The 20,840-nt window shown below is 33.0% G+C and overlaps 1 protein-coding gene across 1 annotated transcript in view; it reads left to right on the forward strand.

Moving 5' to 3' along the window:
- Positions 1-20,840, forward strand: part of LOC6044724 (calcitonin gene-related peptide type 1 receptor) — a 60,478-nt gene that overhangs the window by 32,640 nt on the left and 6,998 nt on the right. Inside the window, exons 5-9 of the mRNA XM_038263646.1 lie at positions 938-1,029; positions 6,815-6,941; positions 15,723-15,824; positions 19,715-19,833; positions 20,406-20,586. Coding sequence (XP_038119574.1) covers positions 938-1,029; positions 6,815-6,941; positions 15,723-15,824; positions 19,715-19,833; positions 20,406-20,586 — 621 coding nt within the window. The remainder of the gene's footprint in view (positions 1-937; positions 1,030-6,814; positions 6,942-15,722; positions 15,825-19,714; positions 19,834-20,405; positions 20,587-20,840) is intronic.

Raw genomic sequence — 20,840 nt, forward strand, 5'->3', positions numbered from 1 at the left:
ACGTAAGCGAAACGACGACCTTCAACTTGGTTGCGACTACTTGCAGAAGATAAATTCTGGAAGTGATCAATTTGCTACATCCTGCTGCGATGAAAAACAGTTGGTTTTTGCTGACGAACCAGTTGAGCGAACACAAAAACACTGCGGTGGAAAAACTACGACGATAAGACTAATTGACAGCTTGAGTAATGAATGAAAGTGTTGGAGGAAAAACTATTGAGGAATCTTAGTTTGGGGTTGAAGGCAGGGAGATTTAATTGGACAAAGTTTTTCCATGACTCAATACCCAATCCAAGCTCACTGAATTTATGTTTCTTTTTAAATGTTTTGATCCATTGATCCATCACAAGCTAGATACAAATTTACTGGGAATTTAAAGTTTCAAAATAATAATTTATTTACAATGAGAAACATCATTCTTAGCTCGAAACAGATGATAAGGTATTTGCATTCAATTTAGATCTAAACACAATTTGTCGAAAAACTGTAAACAGAAACAGAAACATTAAAATTAATTTAGTTAGAAATTATATTTGAATAATTATTTGTACTTAAGCAAAACAATGAACCAACATTTGATCCTTTACCCTAGTTCACTCAAATCTAATGCTGTTTTGATCCTGATCTCGACAAAGCACGTTTGCGATGATGCATGCAATTTTATAGTTCAGCATGATGGAAAAATCACGAGCACTATGAATATACAAACAATGTTTTCCATGGGAGGGATCACCTCTATTAAGTTGCCATCTTCCGCAGTATCGGTTATGCATCATCCGGGGCAGCTTAACCTTGCGACAGCCTTGTTCCGGACTAAGCGAAATTACCTCTTCAGATTTTTTCCTGATAACATGACACTTCCGAAAAAAAAAACACACGTCTATAGCAAAAGATTAACTTTTCCATTAATTCTCTCTCATTCGTTTTCGCAACACAGTTCCGCCGTCTGGTGAATGATTTATACATCGGTGGCTACACCATCTCGCTCGTAACGCTCATCGTATCGCTGTGTGTCTTCTTTAGCTTTAGGTAAGTTTAAGCAGATGTACTTTTTATTTCCATCTTTTTTTTCTGAATTTGCTTAAAACGCACATCCCGAACCCATCTCGTTAACGTCACTCAGAGCAAGTCATATGATTGTTGAGCAGCGTGTTTAGCTTCTTTTTTTTTGTTACTGGTGGCAGCAGTCGCAGCTTTGTGAAGTTACGATGGAATTATTCGCGCGCTAAATTGAAATCATTAGTTACGGCAGGAGGAAAAAAAAGGAAGAAGTGAAATAGGGTGATCAGCGATGGAATAATTTGAAAAATGTATCCAGGACACGAACAAAAATACTCTCGATTTCAGCCAAAAAATTTGCCAATTCAGACAAATTTGTATGTTTTTTGAAAAATTATATTTTTTGTTCTAAATTTTTGGATTATTTTTGGGGGGGGTGGGCGGGTTGGTAAAATTACAAAAAACCTCAAACTAAAATGAACTATAGGCAAGAAACAGCGATTTTACTGAAAAAAAAAGTTTGATTTTGCGCAGCACTCTGTCCTATGGATTCAAATCCGAAATAAGTTTCTCACATATAAAAACCGAAATATGCGGGATTCAACCCTATTTGTAGAAAAGTACATCATGTACTTCCGAGTGCTGCGTAAAATCAAACTTTTTTTTTTAAGTAAAATCGCTGTTTCTCGCCAATAGCTCATTTTAGTTTGAGGTTTATATTGATTATTATGTAAAATTGTTCGGGGAAGACGATAGTGATGAAATAAAACAAATGAAAACATAAAGAATTGGTTAAAACTGATGTTTTATACTTAAAACGTTAAAACATAATATTAGGAGGCATTTAAGGGTTAAAATTTGATTTTTATCGAATTTCTTGGACAATTTCCTATTAAATGCAACCTGTAGGAAGTCTTTTGCTCAAATAGTTACAAAGTTATGATTAAAAGAAAAAAAAGTTTTTTAGAAAATCGTCAAAAAAGAGGGCGGTGCCAAAAATAGCGGGATGGTCCAATCAGCACCAAACTTGGGTTTTCTGTTAACTATCGATGTTTGGTCCAAATCGGTGAAGGTCGAGTCCAAAAGTGTACCCAGTTGACCTGGAATGACCTATATATGAAAATGAAGATTACATAAATTAAAAATTTATGAAGAAATGGCATAATTTAAAATTTAATTTTTAAATCAAAGGTCATAGGTATTAACAATCGACATTTTTTTAATGAAATGCAAAAATTTCTATTTTTTTTAATTAGATATGATTTTTGAAAAATTTCCTAACCTTAGGATGAAATATTTTTTTTATGGATAAGGACCCTGTTGCAACATTATTTCGAAAGGCTGGGAGAAATACAGTAAATTTCACAAAAGCTTATTGACCAATAGTCTTCGAGATATCGTAGGTTTAAAAATATGATCTATTCAAGTGTCAATAATTGAACATTTTTGAAATATTTTAAACTTAAAATGCTTGTGACTTAAAATAAGTGCAAAAAAATAGTTCATTTCGTTTGCAAATTTGAATTTGCATATAAAAATGAAATTAATTTTTTTGGGCTGTCTGTTTTTTCCCGAAACCCGTATTTTTCAAACAATTATAACTCCAGTACAAGATTTCGAACTCTCCTTAACTCCAGCACAAATGGAAATTTGCTGATCTCCTTATAAGGCTTTTACAAATTTTATTCAAATATGTTGTCTCTCGGCTTTGGTCAAGATCAAATTAAAAAAAATATAGTACTACAAGAATGCTCTATACATTATAACCGATTTGCTACTTAAAAAGGCCTTAAAGCCTTTTTTTTCCTATCTTGGTCCAAAAGTACAAAATTTGTAAAAACACCTTTTAATGCTTTGTTTGATCAAAAACTCAAAAATAAACGCTTTACAAGGTATATAAAATAGTTTCAAATTTTACTTTGCTTAACATAAAAAATTTAAATTTTGGATAACCTGTTGCAAATGTTTTTTAAGGTTTATTTAGCCCCCTTTTCAGAATCGGGCCTAAAAATCAGAGAGCATAAAACATCAATATTTTCTTGCGTTTTTTTTATCATATTTAGCATGTTTGGGCTCGTTTGAACATATTTGGCATTTTAGTTTAATTCAACACAAAGTTTTGTTTTGGCGAAAAAAACATTCCGTCAATATTTAGCTTGTTTGAAACTAATACAGTCCAGACTCGATTATCCGAAGCCTTGATTATCCGAAGTTTCGATTATCCGAAGTTTCGATTATCCGAAGTTCGATTAACCGAAGGTTTGTATGGGACTTCAGATAATCGAATCACGGAAAAAAAATGTTTTTCCTTTTTTTAATTTTTTATGTTAAACATATGTTTAATAACAATTTAAGTTCTGTTACCTCATTTTAGTCAAATTTTAAAATTTGATTACCTTTTAAATTAATTAAAGCATTTTTTCAATATGACATCACCGGGATGTTGGCTGCCATCTTGGATTTATACGTTCTAATTTATTTTAGAGTGGTTTTTGAGTCATACTAAAGCTCGAGAATCAAAAAATAGACAACGACATAGTAGTTTATGCAACAAGTTGCGAAAACAAGATTTTTCATTTTTTTTTTGCAATTCCAAAAAACGCTTTTTGAATTAAAATTACAATTGACAAACATCCGTGTATTAAGTAAAAGCGACGTTCAAAACAAAACAATATTGAAAAATATTACTTTTCGCTTCAAGTGTTGAAAAATTCAACTTTTCAGCACCCATTTCAGTGCTGAAAAGTAGAACTTTTCAGCACTGGCATTTAAAGGTAATGATTTTTAAATCTGTTGATTTTGGTAAGGAAAAGTAGGCCGGCTTGTCGCAGCATGTCGAGGTCAAGGGACATAAACTTCAAAAAATATTTGCAGCGACCTTAACAATATATGAAATCCAGCGACCTTAATAATATATGTTTGCTCCGTATTTTCAAAGAAAATTTCAAACAAATTTTTTTTTTGCTGTGGCCCAAACATATATTAAATACAATTTTAGCGATGAAAATTTCCTCTTAATTTTACCCTAATTAATGTGTAACAAAGGGATATTTAGCAGAAACTGGTGTAACCTCTCACGAGCTTCTATGTAAGTTACACATTTGTCATGAATAAATGTTTTCTAAAAAAAAAATATATTAAATGTTAAACCATATAAAAATATTTTTTTTTGCAATTCCGTCCTGAAACTACTTACTTTTCCTGTCATTCTTGAACGACGAAATAGCCTATTTTTCTGTACCAAAAATAACAGAATCAAATAGCAACACTTTTCAAAATAAATGCTGAAAAGTTCTACTTTTCAGCACTTGTTTCGAAAAGTAACACTTTTCAACATTTTTTGATTTAAACAATTATTGACAAAATACATGAAAATTCGACTTTAAATTTCACTCAATGGGTGTTTTTCGGAATTGCAAAAAATATTGTATGGAACTCGTTGCAAAACTTGATTTTTTCAGCACTCTTCGTATTTATCCAACTCGGTGAACCTCGTTGGATAAATGTACGACTCGTGCTGAAAAAATTCTCTTTTTTCAACGTGTTGCATAAACTACTATTACTGTGCACATTCAAAGGAAGTGTAAACATGAAAAGAGACTTCTTTTGTATTGCATCATAATCATCAAAGCAGGATTGCCAGGACAAAACCAGTTAAAAATATGTGTTGGGTCGCGGACCCTATTATCGGCGATTATTTATTACCCCCCGTCGCACGGGGGGGTGAGTACAAACTAACGTCAAATGTGACAAGTGACGTTCTGTGAGTTTGTTTATGTTTTGATTGTACATTGTAATTTGTGTGAAATAAATTCGTTCTGTTGCGTTTTGACACCCGTTGAGACTGGTCGTCTCATCGGGACCAAGAAAGTCGCCGTGTTTTATTTTATTGTACCGTCCTCCCAGTGGTGTCTTCGTCCGCCGTCGTAGTTTCGTTTCGTTTTCTTGTTCCGGACGTCCCCGCAGTAATGCACAACGTAGGGGACTGGACGATCGGGCCGAACAATATGAATGTTCAGAGGATATGAACTATTTCAAGACATCGAAAAATTCTGTTGGGTTAATTGATTTTCGGCTTCAAAAAAGTTGAATTACCATTTTTGTTGAAAATAAATATTTTTTTATATTAAACTCGTTTATCTGAATTAAAAAAAAATCAAAAATGGCAGAAAATATAAAATCTGTCGTAATCTGTCATAATTTTGCACATATAACGATAAACCTTTAATCTGGCTGACGTTCGAAAAAAATGGCACTCCCAGATTTCGAGTTAAATTTTACAGCTTAAAATTTAGTGAAATCCCTTTGTTGGACAGTATCTTTATTAAAGTCTTATGAATCGTCAATGTTCAAGATGTAATTTTGCACCGCCTAAAGGTTTTGTGATTATGTTTTTTGTTGTAGTGAAAATTAAAAAAAAATATTTTCTGGAAACCCTATTTTTACGCGCATTAGGTTTATTCCAAACATCATGAATGCTGAAGCGACGTGTGATATGTTTAGAATTTATATGTCACTTTCTGCAATATTAGCTTTTGGTGTTTGTTATTGTAGCAATTAAATTGTTGTTTTTTTTAGCTTTTTGATAACGTGATTGCAACACATTTATATGGAAGTAGGAATGAGATTGATTATATTTGACACGGTATGATTTATAAAAACTTCAAAAATTGTTGCACAAAGCAAAATTAAGGCAATTAATCTATTGAGTGAAGAACGGATAAAAGTTACCACAAAAAAAAGCACCAAAATCATCTCATACCAAATTTAAATTCCATAAACCCACAGCGTTCTTCCCGCGGTGAAACCATTATTATCGACAATCAATAAATTGGGCCTTTATTTTTCCACCATCATTGCTCCCCCGACGAGATATCAGTCGAGAGCCCATAAAATCTATATAAAAAGTAAGCTCCACTGCCGCTGCGGGTTCAACATGTGGGGAGTGCATATCCTTACACGGTTTATGATCCTGCCGCTCATCCATAATTTTTATTTGGGAGGAAGATTCCCGCTGAAAAACTACCCCCCAAAGTATCGTTTCGAGGGATGCCCGAAGAACCGCAGCGCAAGATTTTCAGCGGGTTTTTTTTCGCTCCCCAAAACGATGATTCATGGAGACCATCTATCTTGCATGATGATTTTTTTTGGGAAAAGTTTTCAAATAAATGTAAAAAGTTACGTGGATATGCAAATGTGACGAAATGTGTGCAGTAGCGAAAATCAACAAAACGCATTTTATTCCGACAATAGCGCCAGATATAAAATGTAGCCTTTGAGGTTTACCATCAACAATCGCTTCTACTAGTCTCAACATTCCTGGAAGTGTATGGAATGGGTGATGGGTTCGGTGAAAATATTTTGATTGAAATCTGTTGTATGATGAATTTGCATTTTGCAACTTCTGACTGGTTTGTATTTTTTTTTGTGTGTGGATAACACGTGTCACACTGGTGATGGCTGGAAATTGGTTGATTTTGAACTCTGTTATTTTCCACTTTCAGCTATGATAATAAAACGAAGTTTTTCAAACAAAATTTCCGCACCGTTCACTATTCCTTCCGAGAAACTTGCACAATCACAGCGCCTTCAGTTCAAAATTACCCGCCATTATCACTGCATTATCGCTCGTGCATAAAACGTGCAATCATCATTACTCTCCCCCCCCCACAAGAAGCACATGTGTTTGTCTTATCACTTTCCCAGCTGGTCGGTTGGTGGTGGTGGTGGTTTTCCCCGAGTCGAGTCATCCAATAACCGACACTGCTGTCTTCAAATATAATCTTTTTCCTTGATTTTCGCTCCACTCCTGCAGGACTCTGAAGTGCACCCGCATCCGAATTCACATCAACTTGTTCATCTCGCTCGCGCTCAGCTGCATCTTCTGGCTTGTGTGGTACAAGCTGGTCGTCGAGCAGCCGGAAGTGACCCACCGAAGTGGGGTAAGTTGAATTTCCTCCGGGAAATGGGTGGTTTGGTTTGGTGGTGAAATTTGCGTGCAACGCTTCGCAAACGGGGGTTTCTTTCTGCTTCGTAGTAACACTCAGTAAATCCTAATACCAGAAGGCTCGCAATATCTTTCCAGCTTATACCATATCAGATGGTAAAAGTTTTAACCGCAAGTTGAAAGGAGCCCATATGAAATGCAATTGTTCCGCCAAGTCAATAAAAGGTCAGAAGGTTTTCATTTTTGGTTGCTAAGTTGAGTTCAGTAAATATGGGTCATGCCACTTTAATCGTACACACAAAAGTGCAAAATTAAAATCAGTCATCAACTCGATTGTTGAATGCTGACTGAGCGTGCCTGTCATAATCGCCCCTACGAAGAGATCGTCAGTGCACGCACACGAAGTCGAAACGAACGGATGCCAAGCTCGACACCCAAGCAACCGCGCGACACGAAGGCAAAGGCCCCTTTCTCTTTCTTTCTTTTTTCTCTCTTTCTTGCTTGTGCGGTGCTTCGTAATGACAGCAATCATTTGAATGCAATCACGGTCGGAATTTCAGTAGGACTCAGAAGAACAGGTTCTGCGCGAATGAGATAGGTGGCGAGAGTCGAGTGACTGTGTGAATGACTTTTCGTAGAGCTCATTTGTTCGTGTGTGAACGAACACTTTCGTTACACATGGAAAAGTAGTAATCCAGCCGCATGTAAATTTTGTATTGCTATCTTAAATTCTATGTAGTATTACAACCAGTAATATGAGACCCAACAGTAGGGCTAGATATTTTTCACGGCGACAAAAATGAAATTTTGCGAAATGCCAAATAAAAAACATTGATTTTTACGGTACTTAAAATCAATTATCTGTATTTCGTAAAACACTGCAATGAACTATGCTTTTAAAAATGAGTTCTACATTTGTCAAGCATTTTTTCAAGCAATGCTTCAAAAATGTCTTATAGAGTTTTTGAATTAAAACATCCTTGTTAAACTACACTGAGCAGCAATTTAACAAAACATTATTCCGAATTTCGCGGCATTTCACGGTATTCATTAAATTTTAGGGATTACGCGGTTTACGTGAAATTGCTAAAAATCACAAGCCTTACTGATGACCATCTTGTGAACTGTTTTTTTTTTGTATTTGGCTTTTTACCATCTATCTTCTTCATATAAAATGTACACTAATTTCCTGTTTCAACAAACTTATTAGAAAATCAGCAAAAAAAATGTATTACAAGAGCTTTGATTTATTCATAACTAAGTACTTTCTAGTATTTTAATTATTGAAATATTTTTTTTTAATAATGATGTGTCAAAATGTTGCAAAATTCTCATCTCTCCACACACTATTCAAAAAATCGTCTCTTGAATAGAAATTTTCGCATTTAAAAGCTGTTAGTATTGGAGTTGGTTGGTTTTTTAATCAAATATATTTCAATAATAACAAAGATTCTCAGCGAAAAAAAAAAAACAAATTTTGAAATTTAATTTTCCTTGACTGCTGATTATGTTCAAATTTATGTTTTGCATTACTTTTTCACATTTTTTAAAATCATTTTTCTACTAGGATTTTCTACTAGCTTTTATACAAATTTCACGGCAGGACACCATTGCAAATTTCGTTTCAAGTTTTTGTCCGCTTCTAAATTTCCCCGAAAAAACTTGTACTATAGGGTGACAATAAAAAATCGGCATCAGGGATACCGATTATCGATTTCGTAGGCAAAAATAAGTGAACATTTTGAGCGAATCTGTTAAGGTTTAAGGTTCGCTATAAATTGTTAAAGTTAGTGTAAAAAAAATCTTTTCATACAAAAATGTCTTCTTTAAATCGTTTAAGACTCGTCAGGGTTAACTCGGATCGGTTTGCGGTCTTCGACAAAGTTGTGTGTCATTAAATTTTACTGAAGAATCTCACACTTGACAATAATCCGACACATTTAATGCCATCTTTTGGCGGAATTTTGAACATTTTGTTTTTTCTCATAAATTTTTTCGAATTTCCCCATACAAACTTCAACGATAAAAAGCGACCCACAACCGATTTGGCTCAAAATAGGCATAGTTTACCAAAAGAATCGAGCCAGGTGGTATTTCTTACGATTTTCCAAGATTTTCATTTTTTCTTTTCACCCTATTGTACAATCGGATATATTAAATAATGTTTATATCTGCATTTTTAATCAAGTAGCGTATTTTATGCTTTTACAAATAAGAAATTTTTTAGCCACAGATCAGAAAAAAAAACGATTTACTCAGAGGAAAAAAAAATCATAAAATCATTGATATTTTGCAAATTTGTGACAGAAATTTGAAATTTAGGATTTTTTTAACCCCTTTTCTTCCCTTGACCTCGACCAGAAACAATTGACAAAACCTTAAAAAAAAATTTTTTTTGGCTAAATTTTAGATAGAGGCTATTCAGAAAAAAAAACATACATACATACAAGATGCAAAACTTATAGATATTGCTAAGTTATCTTTGAGAAAAACTATTTTCCTATATTTTTTTGAAAAAAGCAAGAAAAAAGGCCAAAACACATTAAAATAAATTTTTAAATGTAGAATCGAAAAGGATTTATCATTTTTATTTGGTACTTCGTTTTCAAGTAAGAACCATTCTCTAATTAAAATTCCTAATATTTTTTTCTTTCCTTGCATTAAAAAATATACTATCACTAGCAAGGTTGTTGACGATAAACTTTTCGAGGTTCGACAACGATAACGATAGTAGGGAAAAATAATACTATTCTATTTTTTTTTATGATTCGTTATCAAAGGATTCGAAATTTTGCATATATTTTGGATGTTTTAGAAATTTTTGAATGAAATACGCAAATTTTCACAAGATACCGTATTTTCTCGAAAATATTAAAAAAAAAATAATTCCCAATATTGATACCTATATTGCGAATTAGAATTTTTCTAAAAATGCCATATTTTCTCGAAAATACTCAAATTTTCATAATTTACGATATGAGTTTTGTGAATAAAAAACTCAAATTTTCACAAAATACCGTATTTTCCCGAAAACACTAAAGCAGTGAAAAAACAGGTTAAATTTAGCTTCGTATCAATTTGGGTATCAACCTATGCTGCGCATTATAAAAAAAATAATATTTGAGGTAAATACGGTATTTTGTGAGAATTTTTTGTGTTTCATTAAACAAAATCTCTAAAACAATGGAAACTGTGGGAAAATTTAACTTGAAAATTTAAGTTTTTTGAGAAAATGCGGTATTTTGTGAAAATTGTAGTTTTTTATTCAAAAAACTCTAAAATCGTGAAAATGCAGGTTTGATTTCGCTTCGTTTGATACCCAAATTGCAAATTTTAAAAATTTGAGTACAAAATTGCAAATTAACTTTGTGAAAATCTAGAAACAGAACTTTGCTTTAAGTATTAGGATGTAACAAAAATGACTTTTTGGCGGGCATTCAGTGGTTTGTTCCGGTGGGCATACTGAGCCCAAATCCAAAATATGAGCTTGATTGGACGTAACAGGAGATGGCGCTCTTCATTGGATTTTTAAATGGGATTTAACCCGTAAAAAAGTTTTTTCAAAAATGCCAATTTTTGAGGCACATTGGCCACTATAGCGTTTAATTTCAACATCACTGGCGTGTGGGCCAGATTCTTGCGCATCTTTTGGTGTATATTATATTGAAGGTGTGAGCTCTTTGGAGCTCGACCTTCAAAGTTTGGTTTTTTTCGAAAAATCGACCCTGGCAAAATCAAATGGCGTCTTCGGCGTCGCGAGGTGCGACGCATATCTTTTTTACCGGGCCGAGTTTTCCAAAAAATGCCAAACATCGAAGGCCTGCACCGAGCTCCAGAGAGCTCCAAACTTCAATATTACATACCAGAAGATGCGCAAGAATCTGGTCTACACGCCAGTGATGTTGAAAATAAACGCTACAGTGGCCAATGTGCTTAAGGTATTTTTGGCATTTTTGATTTTTTTTACGGGTTAATTTCCATTTAAAATTCAAATGAAGAGCGCCAGCTCTTGTTACGTGTCCAATCAAGATCATATTTTGGATTTGGGCTCAGTATGCCCACCGGAACAAACCCCTGAATTCCCACCAAAAAGTCATTTTTGTTACATCCTAATAAGTATTCGTTCTGATTTGTTTTAGCAGCAACATTATTTTTTTTATGTTTGCGGTACTGCAAAATTGCTCTCATTTTAAAATTGCACAGCAAATTTCCTTTCGCATTCCAAAGACAAGTATAGGGAGGTGTGATGCAAAACTGTGAAGTTCACTATCATGTTTTTTTCGCAGCGGAGGTAATGAGAAATCTTCTCGTTTTTTCTGTAACCACGCGCGCGTTGCATCCATTTTGCAGAGCGCGGAAACTTTTCCTCTTGAGCTACATGACATTTCACCGACGAGCATGCTTGCGTACATGAACTTAATTAACTCTCTGAAAGCTTTTTTTTGTGGATTTCTTTAACCTTTTCAAGTCGAGCTATTAAAAAGACGGATTTTCATGACCTTTAGTCTGAGAGGTGTATTTTAAAACTGAAAGGTAATTTTAGATTATTCCTGATAAGTCAAATTAGACCATTTCTGCGAATTTTGGCGAAGTAATAAATGGCTTTGGAAGAAAGAAAAAAAAAATCTCACAAAGAATGCTGCTGACGGACAAGCTGGAGCTATTTGGAATTTAGAAGTCTCTACTTTCATGTTTTACTCCGTCCAAGTGGAATTCCACCTTTTTGGGGTGGCTTTTCCTTCCCGGGAAAACAGATGTTCCTTTTTTTGCGTGCGTTTGCCAGCTCAAAGGGTCTACTACTCTGCACGGAACAACATTAAATTATTAATTCATCCCCCTCGAAAAGAAACAGAGTGACACTCTGGGGAGAGAAATAGGATGATCCTCGTAGCATATTATTAGTGGGGGTGGTAGCAAAAAAGGGGTTTATATATGGTAGGTGGGTGAAAGTCTTTCTTGTTTTTTGATGGAATTTGCAAATTGAGGTTGGGTGCGTTGCTGGCTTACTTTATAGTCACTCAACCTAATGCAATTTTGTGATTAGGCCTAACTTTTTTTGTCTCAATTTTTGACAATAAACACTCGACAAAACAAATTCAACTTCTTTTGTATACAAAGAATAGTGTAAAACAACCTGATAAAGTCTCTCGAGCATAATTCATTTCAGAGACAGCAGAAAAAAGACACCACAACAAGGGAAGAAACCTCATCACTTTCAAGGGAATCACTTTGCGTTTTCCTCATGCATACTGTATTACGACAAGAGTGAGACAGTAAAAAAACGAGAGAGATTGGATGAAAGACAGCGGAAGACACTTTTTGACTCAACTCAACAAGCTGTGCATAATTTATCTAAAGAAGGAAAGGAATCGAAAGGTGACATGTTGAACTGCTCGTGAAAAGCCATTGATGGTAGTTTTTACGAGCGTGAAAACTGTCGCAAGAAATTGTGTTATTTTATGAGGGTGGAGATTTAACGAATAGTTTTTTTAATATTCTTTTGAGGAGGTCACTAATTTGTTAATTATTCTCAATGGACATTTTAAAATTAGATTTGAAATAACAGAAAACTGGCAAAATTTAATATCTATAGAAAACTGGCACGTCCAACTTTAAATTACTTTCGGCAAGTTTGCCAAAGCCACACATTGGTCCGTGAGAAGGGGAAATGCAAGCAAAATGCAATGTAATAAACAAATTCTTTCTGTTGGTCATTTTTGCTTCTTCCACACTACACACGTGCTGCTTCACATAGGGTGGCCCTCACTTTGGATTGTCGAAAAAATATATGGAAATTTATTTACCAGCAGGATTTTGAGTTCCAATTTATGAAAAAAAAATAGTTTTTAGTTAATTTGATCACCATGGGTTTTCCATAAAAAAATAATGTGTTTAAAAAAAAACAAGTTTTAAATGTTTTACCACCCAATAACATAAAAAATAATATCATAACTAATGCAATTTTTCAGAAAGCATTTGTATTGCTTTTTTGAAAAAAAAAGAAGATTTAAATAAATATCCAAAAAATAAAAACATGTTTTAATTTTGGCAAAAACTCGGACAACATTTAAATCAAATATCCATAAATTCCTAGAAATTATAGGCCTGGGAAAATTCTCCAATTTTTCCCGATTCACTATAATTAGTTTAAATAAATGAATGAAATGAATGAAATGAATGAAATGAATGAAATGAATGAAATGAATGAAATGAATGAAATGAATGAAATGAATGAAATGAATGAAATGAATGAAATGAATGAAATGAATGAAATGAATGAAATGAATGAAATGAATGAAATGAATGAAATGAATGAAATGAATGAAATGAATGAAATGAATGAAATGAATGAAATGAATGAAATGAATGAAATGAATGAAATGAATGAAATGAATGAAATGAATGAAATGAATGAAATGAATGAAATGAATGAAATGAATGAAATGAATGAAATGAATGAAATGAATGAAATGAATGAAATGAATGAAATGAATGAAATGAATGAAATGAATGAAATGAATGAAATGAATGAAATGAATGAAATGAATGAAATGAATGAAATGAATGAAATGAATGAAATGAATGAAATGAATGAAATGAATGAAATGAATGAAATGAATGAAATGAATGAAATGAATGAAATGAATGAAATGAATGAAATGAATGAAATGAATGAAATGAATGAAATGAATGAAATGAATGAAATGAATGAAATGAATGAAATGAATGAAATGAATGAAATGAATGAAATGAATGAAATGAATGAAATGAATGAAATGAATGAAATGAATGAAATGAATGAAATGAATGAAATGAATGAAATGAATGAAATGAATGAAATGAATGAAATGAATGAAATGAATGAAATGAATGAAATGAATGAAATGAATGAAATGAATGAAATGAATGAAATGAATGAAATGAATGAAATGAATGAAATGAATGAAATGAATGAAATGAATGAAATGAATGAAATGAATGAAATGAATGAAATGAATGAAATGAATGAAATGAATGAAATGAATGAAATGAATGAAATGAATGAAATGAATGAAATGAATGAAATGAATGAAATGAATGAAATGAATGAAATGAATGAAATGAATGAAATGAATGAAATGAATGAAATGAATGAAATGAATGAAATGAATGAAATGAATGAAATGAATGAAATGAATGAAATGAATGAAATGAATGAAATGAATGAAATGAATGAAATGAATGAAATGAATGAAATGAATGAAATGAATGAAATGAATGAAATGAATGAAATGAATGAAATGAATGAAATGAATGAAATGAATGAAATGAATGAAATGAATGAAATGAATGAAATGAATGAAATGAATGAAATGAATGAAATGAATGAAATGAATGAAATGAATGAAATGAATGAAATGAATGAAATGAATGAAATGAATGAAATGAATGAAATGAATGAAATGAATGAAATGAATGAAATGAATGAAATGAATGAAATGAATGAAATGAATGAAATGAATGAAATGAATGAAATGAATGAAATGAATGAAATGAATGAAATGAATGAAATGAATGAAATGAATGAAATGAATGAAATGAATGAAATGAATGAAATGAATGAAATGAATGAAATGAATGAAATGAATGAAATGAATGAAATGAATGAAATGAATGAAATGAATGAAATGAATGAAATGAATGAAATGAATGAAATGAATGAAATGAATGAAATGAATGAAATGAATGAAATGAATGAAATGAATGAAATGAATGAAATGAATGAAATGAATGAAATGAATGAAATGAATGAAATGAATGAAATGAATGAAATGAATGAAATGAATGAAATGAATGAAATGAATGAAATGAATGAAATGAATGAAATGAATGAAATGAATGAAATGAATGAAATGAATGAAATGAATGAAATGAATGAAATGAATGAAATGAATGAAATGAATGAAATGAATGAAATGAATGAAATGAATGAAATGAATGAAATGAATGAAATTATATATTTTATAGAAATATTCCAGAATTCCAATTATGATTTTGGTGTCACTCTAGCATAAAGCAAGGTGTTTTCTGAAACCAGAGATTCGGCACGTGGCTTGCCAGTAGTTTCCTCTTTTTTAGTCACATTTTATGACAATATACAAGATGCACCGGAAGTGCAAAGCTAAAATTTGCAGCAACAGTATGCTTGAAATGTTGGTTATGTTTAATAAGTGAAGTTGCGGAAGCGTAAATATTTCGTAAGTCATTTATTCATGTTTGATGCTATTTTTCGTTAATTTAAAAGTATTTTTATGTCATAAGGATAATTGACTTTCCCTAAAAACTAGCAAAAAATATTTTGCAATAATTATAAAACGCTTAAGGGTTCCGTTTGGCCACTTTCGCGTGGCATAGTCCTTAAATTTAAACCCCTTTCCAGACTGCTTTCCAGAGGAACACCAGGAGCCAAGTTCGAATCAAGTGGCCTCGTGTCTATAATTAACGCCCGGCGCCTGTTCGTTACGATAATGACCCTGACACAATCTATACGCAAAAAGGGACTCTGGCCAAGCTAAAGATCATTCATTGAGGTGGCTGGTGTTCCCCTGTTTCCGGGAAAATATTTGCGTGACGACACGGCAACTTGTGCGAGAGCAAGGAGCTATTTTTATAGCAATTAAGGTTTTCCTTCCCTCTAAGATTAATAATGTTCTGGCCTGCCCTTCGATAACATGAACGATGAACGCATTAGGTATTAAGTTTTACTTTCTTGTCTGGTCGAACTTTTTCATTACAGAACTGGTGCATTTCGTTGCACATTCTGCTGCACTATCTGATGCTGGTGAACTACTTCTGGATGTTCTGCGAGGGGCTCCATTTGCACCTGGTGCTGGTAATAGTAAGTACAGCGATTAGAGTAGATTTTCCTTTAATTAATTTTACCCACATGTTTTTAACTAACACTTGAAACTCAACACTGATTGATGTGAAATGTTAAATCAATCAGTCTAAGCTCGTTACAGTTTTAATTTGATGGGACGTGTAATTTGAAACCGGAGCTCCTGATAAAAGAGCCACGATTTTATTGGGATTGACGTTCTACTCTATTGATTGATGGCAAATCGTTTATCACCTGTAATCTGTGTATACTTCCTAGAAATGCACTAATGTCACAACATATTTTTTTAAGTTCAAACTTTCACAGTTACATATAATAAACAAAAAAAAGTGGCTCATCCACCGAGAGAGCACATACCGGCGATAATTCAACAGAGTCCACAACATTGTAGGTTAAGTTCAGATTCGACATTTGCCTCCGGAAAATACCCACGCACACCGTGCTCTGGCGTTGAGTCCGTTACGCTCAATTTAATTCAATTTGAGAAAGGCCATCGAAACAGCATTTTTTGGGTGGGAGCATGGATACCGGGCTAGAACGTTGCCGGATGCAAACAGCGTTGGACGGATGCTACACAAAACGGAGTTATTCCCTCATTTTAAACTAAATGGTGCTGCATTTTAGGGAATTTAATTGAAAAATATTAAAATGAGATTTTTAAGAATCCAATTTTCTTGAAAATTAAGATAAGCTATTTTTAATAGATTTTTTTTTAATTGAGGCTGTTGTCTGAGAGAGAGAGAACAAAAGAGAAAGGAGAAACAGTTGTGGTTGTGGCTTTTCCCCTTGGCTTTCCCGCAAGGCTGTGTGCGGTTTTGAATGAGGATGTGGCGAGAGATTACAGCTCACCTGTTGAGCTATGATAAGGACAGCAAGTCAAGCAAGGACAACGGAAACGGATAAATACTATTAACCCGTATTTGAGTTGCTTCCGTCAAAAAGTGACAGGAAAATGGGTTATTTTGGTACTGTCTTGGTGTTATTTTTGGTACATTAAATTGATTGAGAAATTGTGGGAGTTGAATATTTGCATTTGCGAAAATATAGACAAGCAGATGTGAATTTATTTTTAAATCCAATTTCATAAGACAATTTAAAACGCAGAGGAATTTTCTGACTCTTCATACAACGATAACGCCTCAACAAACTTCAAAATATCAATGGAAATTTAAATGAAATCAGCTGAATTCAATTTAAAATGTGTTCCCCTGTGTTAAAAATCATTTTTGCATTATTTATTGCATTTATTAAAAAATCTTTTGAGTTAAACAAAAATCAAAGTACAAGAATGCTAGATGCAAAGATTTGTCTGTGTTTCACAGACATTTGAGCTAGCGTCAGACATTTTTTGAGGTGCACAGACTTTCAAAAAACATCAATAAATTGATATTTAAAAAAAAAATCAACTGAAACTTATCTATTTATTTAGTCTTCAAATGCTTAAAAACGCAATTTCTGATTGACTGTAAATTGATATATGTGAGTTTTTGACAAATTCACAGACATACACAGATTTTTTTTACAGACATTTTGTAAAACCAAGTGATGCCAAGTGATACAGTATCGCAGAAAAGTTTTATTTCACTGAAATTTTTGTTCTTATCAAATCTTCCTTTATTTTGAAAATAATGATTGCGAATCAACTGAACTGGTGTTTAAAACATATAAAAACACTGAATAGAAATTTAAAATATATTTAAATTTAGCACTGAAATGGGTGCTGAAAAGTTGATCTTTTCCACGCTAGTGTTTTTGCAACTTGTTGTATACTTGTTGCATAAACTACAATTTCATAGGCCTAATCAGAATCTTGAAAACTGATTTTTTGATTGATTCTGAACTGATTCATTTAAAACATTGAATAAATATTAGACAAATGTTTGTCTCAGTTTTCTTTGCAATCAATTTTTTTTTTATTTTTTTTTGAAATCATGCCTGCTTTTTAAGCTGTTTTAAATTTAACAGATCAATTCTTTTTTAAAAAATTGGTCTTGTTTTTAACATTATTTATAAACATTTGTTTGGCTGTAGCAAATATTTTTAAAAGTATTTGTTTTCCCCTTTCGAAAATGATCTAAGAATCGGGGGTAGCAATTGTTTTTTTTTCGTCAAAATATTGTTATTATTATGTATTGTTATTTTAATTGCAATCAGTTGAAAACAATTTAAAGTTCATTACCAAATACTAACAATGATATTAAACAAGTTTTAGACAATTTAAAAATATTTTGAGTTTTTTTGAATTTTAATTGTACAACAACATAAATTTTCTTTATTTCAATTTTAATATATTCTTTAGTTTTTCAAAGATACTTTTCAAATGTATTTGAATAAAAATGATTTTGAACAAAAAAAATCGGAAAATTTATTATAAATTTGATTTAAAACATTGAAAAAATATAAGACAAATGTTTGCCTCCGATAGAAAAAAAAACAGGAAAAATGAGTTTTTTCAGAGTGTTAATAAACATAAAAAATGTTTTTTTTTAAGTCATGCCTACCTTTTTGAGCTGTTTTCAATTTAACAGATCAATACTTTTTGAAAAGTTTGTCTTGTTTTAAACATTATTTAAAAACATTTTTTTTTTTAGCCGGGACCGTGGTGTAGGGGTAAGCGTGGTTGCCTCTCACACAGTCGGCCTGGGTTTGATCCCAGAAGGTTCCGGTGGCAAATTTTGAGACGAGATTTGTCTGATCACGCCTTCCGTCGGACAGGGAAGTAAATGTTGGTCCCGGTCTAACCTAAAGAGTTAGGTCGTTAGCTCAGTCCAGGTGTAGGAGTCGTCTCCCTGGGTCCTACCTCGGTAGAGTCGCTGGTAGGCAGTTGGACTAACAATCCAAAGGTCGTCAGTTCGAATCCCGGGGTGGATGGAAGCTAAGGTGTAAAAAGAGGTTTGCAATTGCCTCAACAATCAATTCTTCGGACACCTAGTTTCGAGTAGGAATCTCGCAATCGAGAACGCCAAGGCAATGCTGTAGAGCGAATAATTTTTTTTAAAAACATTTTTTAGGCTGTTGAAAATATTTTGAAAGGTTTTTGTCTTCCTCTTTCAAAAGTTATGTAAAAATAGGGAGGTAGAAATTGTTTTTTTTATATTGCATAATTATAAAAAGTAATTTTTATTGCAATCAGTTGAAAACAATTTAAAGTTCATTCCGATATACCACCAAAAATATTTAACAAGTTTGAGACAATTGAAAAATATTTGGAGTTTTTGTGAATTTTTTTGTTGTACAACAAAATAAATTTCCTTTATTTCAATTATAATATTTTCTTTTGTTTTTCAAAGAACTTTTCGAATGCATTTGAATAAAAATGATTTAGAACAAAAAAAACAATAAAAAAAGTGTTTTGACAAACACTATTTTTCAAAAAATATACGATGGGCAAACAAGATTTGATCAGTTTGTGCTATGTCACTAAAAATTGCGTTTTTGGTCATCCAAAACACATCCTTATATAACAAATATCAAAAAATATGATTACACAATTAAAATTTTGGTGTACGAAAATTAAATATAAACTTGCAAATGGATGATAAAAATGTGATTTTTTTTTTCATTCGCCTTAAACTTTTCTAGCACCTCATTTTTAATCATCCATTTGTGGATTCAACCAAATTTTGATTTTTAAAAAGTTCCCATGAAGAACTCAATATATTTATAAAATCAAAAGTTTCAAAAACTGTTCGAAATGATACCAAATTAATTAGATACCAAATCAATATCAAAACAAGTTCACAAGACGATTGCTTATGGAACATTTGAACAAATTTTAAATTTTCAATTTGACATGGCAATGTGACATCTACTAAAAGTACCATAATTTTCCCTAAAGTTGCTGTTTCTTGTCAGAATTACATAATATTAATAGAAACACATTTTCATAGGTTTTCATCAAAGATGCAATCGCCATGCGCTGGTTCATGACGATCGGCTGGATCGTCCCGATGGGCCTAATCTCATTCTACGCAACCTTCCGGAACAACTATACAGCCGATACAGAGCAGTGAGTATACCCAGAAAAAACCACATTGCGATGAAATTTTTATCCAAACGTTGTTGAGAGATGACCTTGGGAAAACACCAGCTTCGTTTAACGACCGATTTTTATCTGTTTTCGGGGCCGGAAGCTTTCTGAAAGCAATCGTAAAACATAAATCTCAGCTCGGGAGGAGGAGGTTTCGGTTGGGATCAAAGAACCATGAGATGATTTTTATGAGTCCATAATTTCTTCATCCGCTGAGAAAGTACACACCATTATTTAGGAGTATAATAAATTGTTAGTTTGGATTGAAATCATGTTTGCAAAGAAAAATCTTGTCTAGACTATTATTATTATTTTACATAGCTCAAAATAATTCATAAAACTCCAACTTTTAAGTGCATCCAAATATAACCGTTGGATAATCACTCCCACCAGAACCATCCTCCCAAAGTGTGGCCAACAATGAGCACATTCCAGTTGGAAAATTCAACATACCGAAAATGATGATTCCTCCTACCCCCAACCCTCCACCAACGTCTATAATGAGCAAAGCATTCATTCAAATTTTCCTCCTCCTCGGCACTAATAACCAGCTGCTGGATGGACGAAAGTCACGCCATGTGGCTGCTGACGGTGCCGGTGTTTCTGTCGCTGGCCGCCTCGCTCGTGTTCCTGGTCAACGTGGTCCGGGTGCTGCTGACCAAACTCAACTCGACCTCGCCCAACCCGGCCCCGCTCGGGCTCAAGAAGGCAACCCGGGCGACGCTCATACTGGTAAGTATAGATGGAACATTGTTGTAGCGCACTCTCTTCTCGTTGCAGATTATGTTATGTTGGTGTGGGGTGTTTTGTAATGAGTTTTAGCCATTTGTGGAGGCTGGAATTCCCCCATTTGAAGGAGCTGTTTTGTATCAACATTTATTTTTACAGCACGGATTTAGTAATTTTATTTTTGTTTAAATGAATGTATTCCATTGGCCCATCCTTTGTTCCCATCCATTGGATAGTTATCAAACAATACGTAAAAA

This window comes from Culex quinquefasciatus, chromosome 3, assembly GCF_015732765.1.
Source record: "Culex quinquefasciatus strain JHB chromosome 3, VPISU_Cqui_1.0_pri_paternal, whole genome shotgun sequence".
Taxonomy (NCBI): Eukaryota; Metazoa; Arthropoda; class Insecta; order Diptera; family Culicidae; genus Culex; species Culex quinquefasciatus.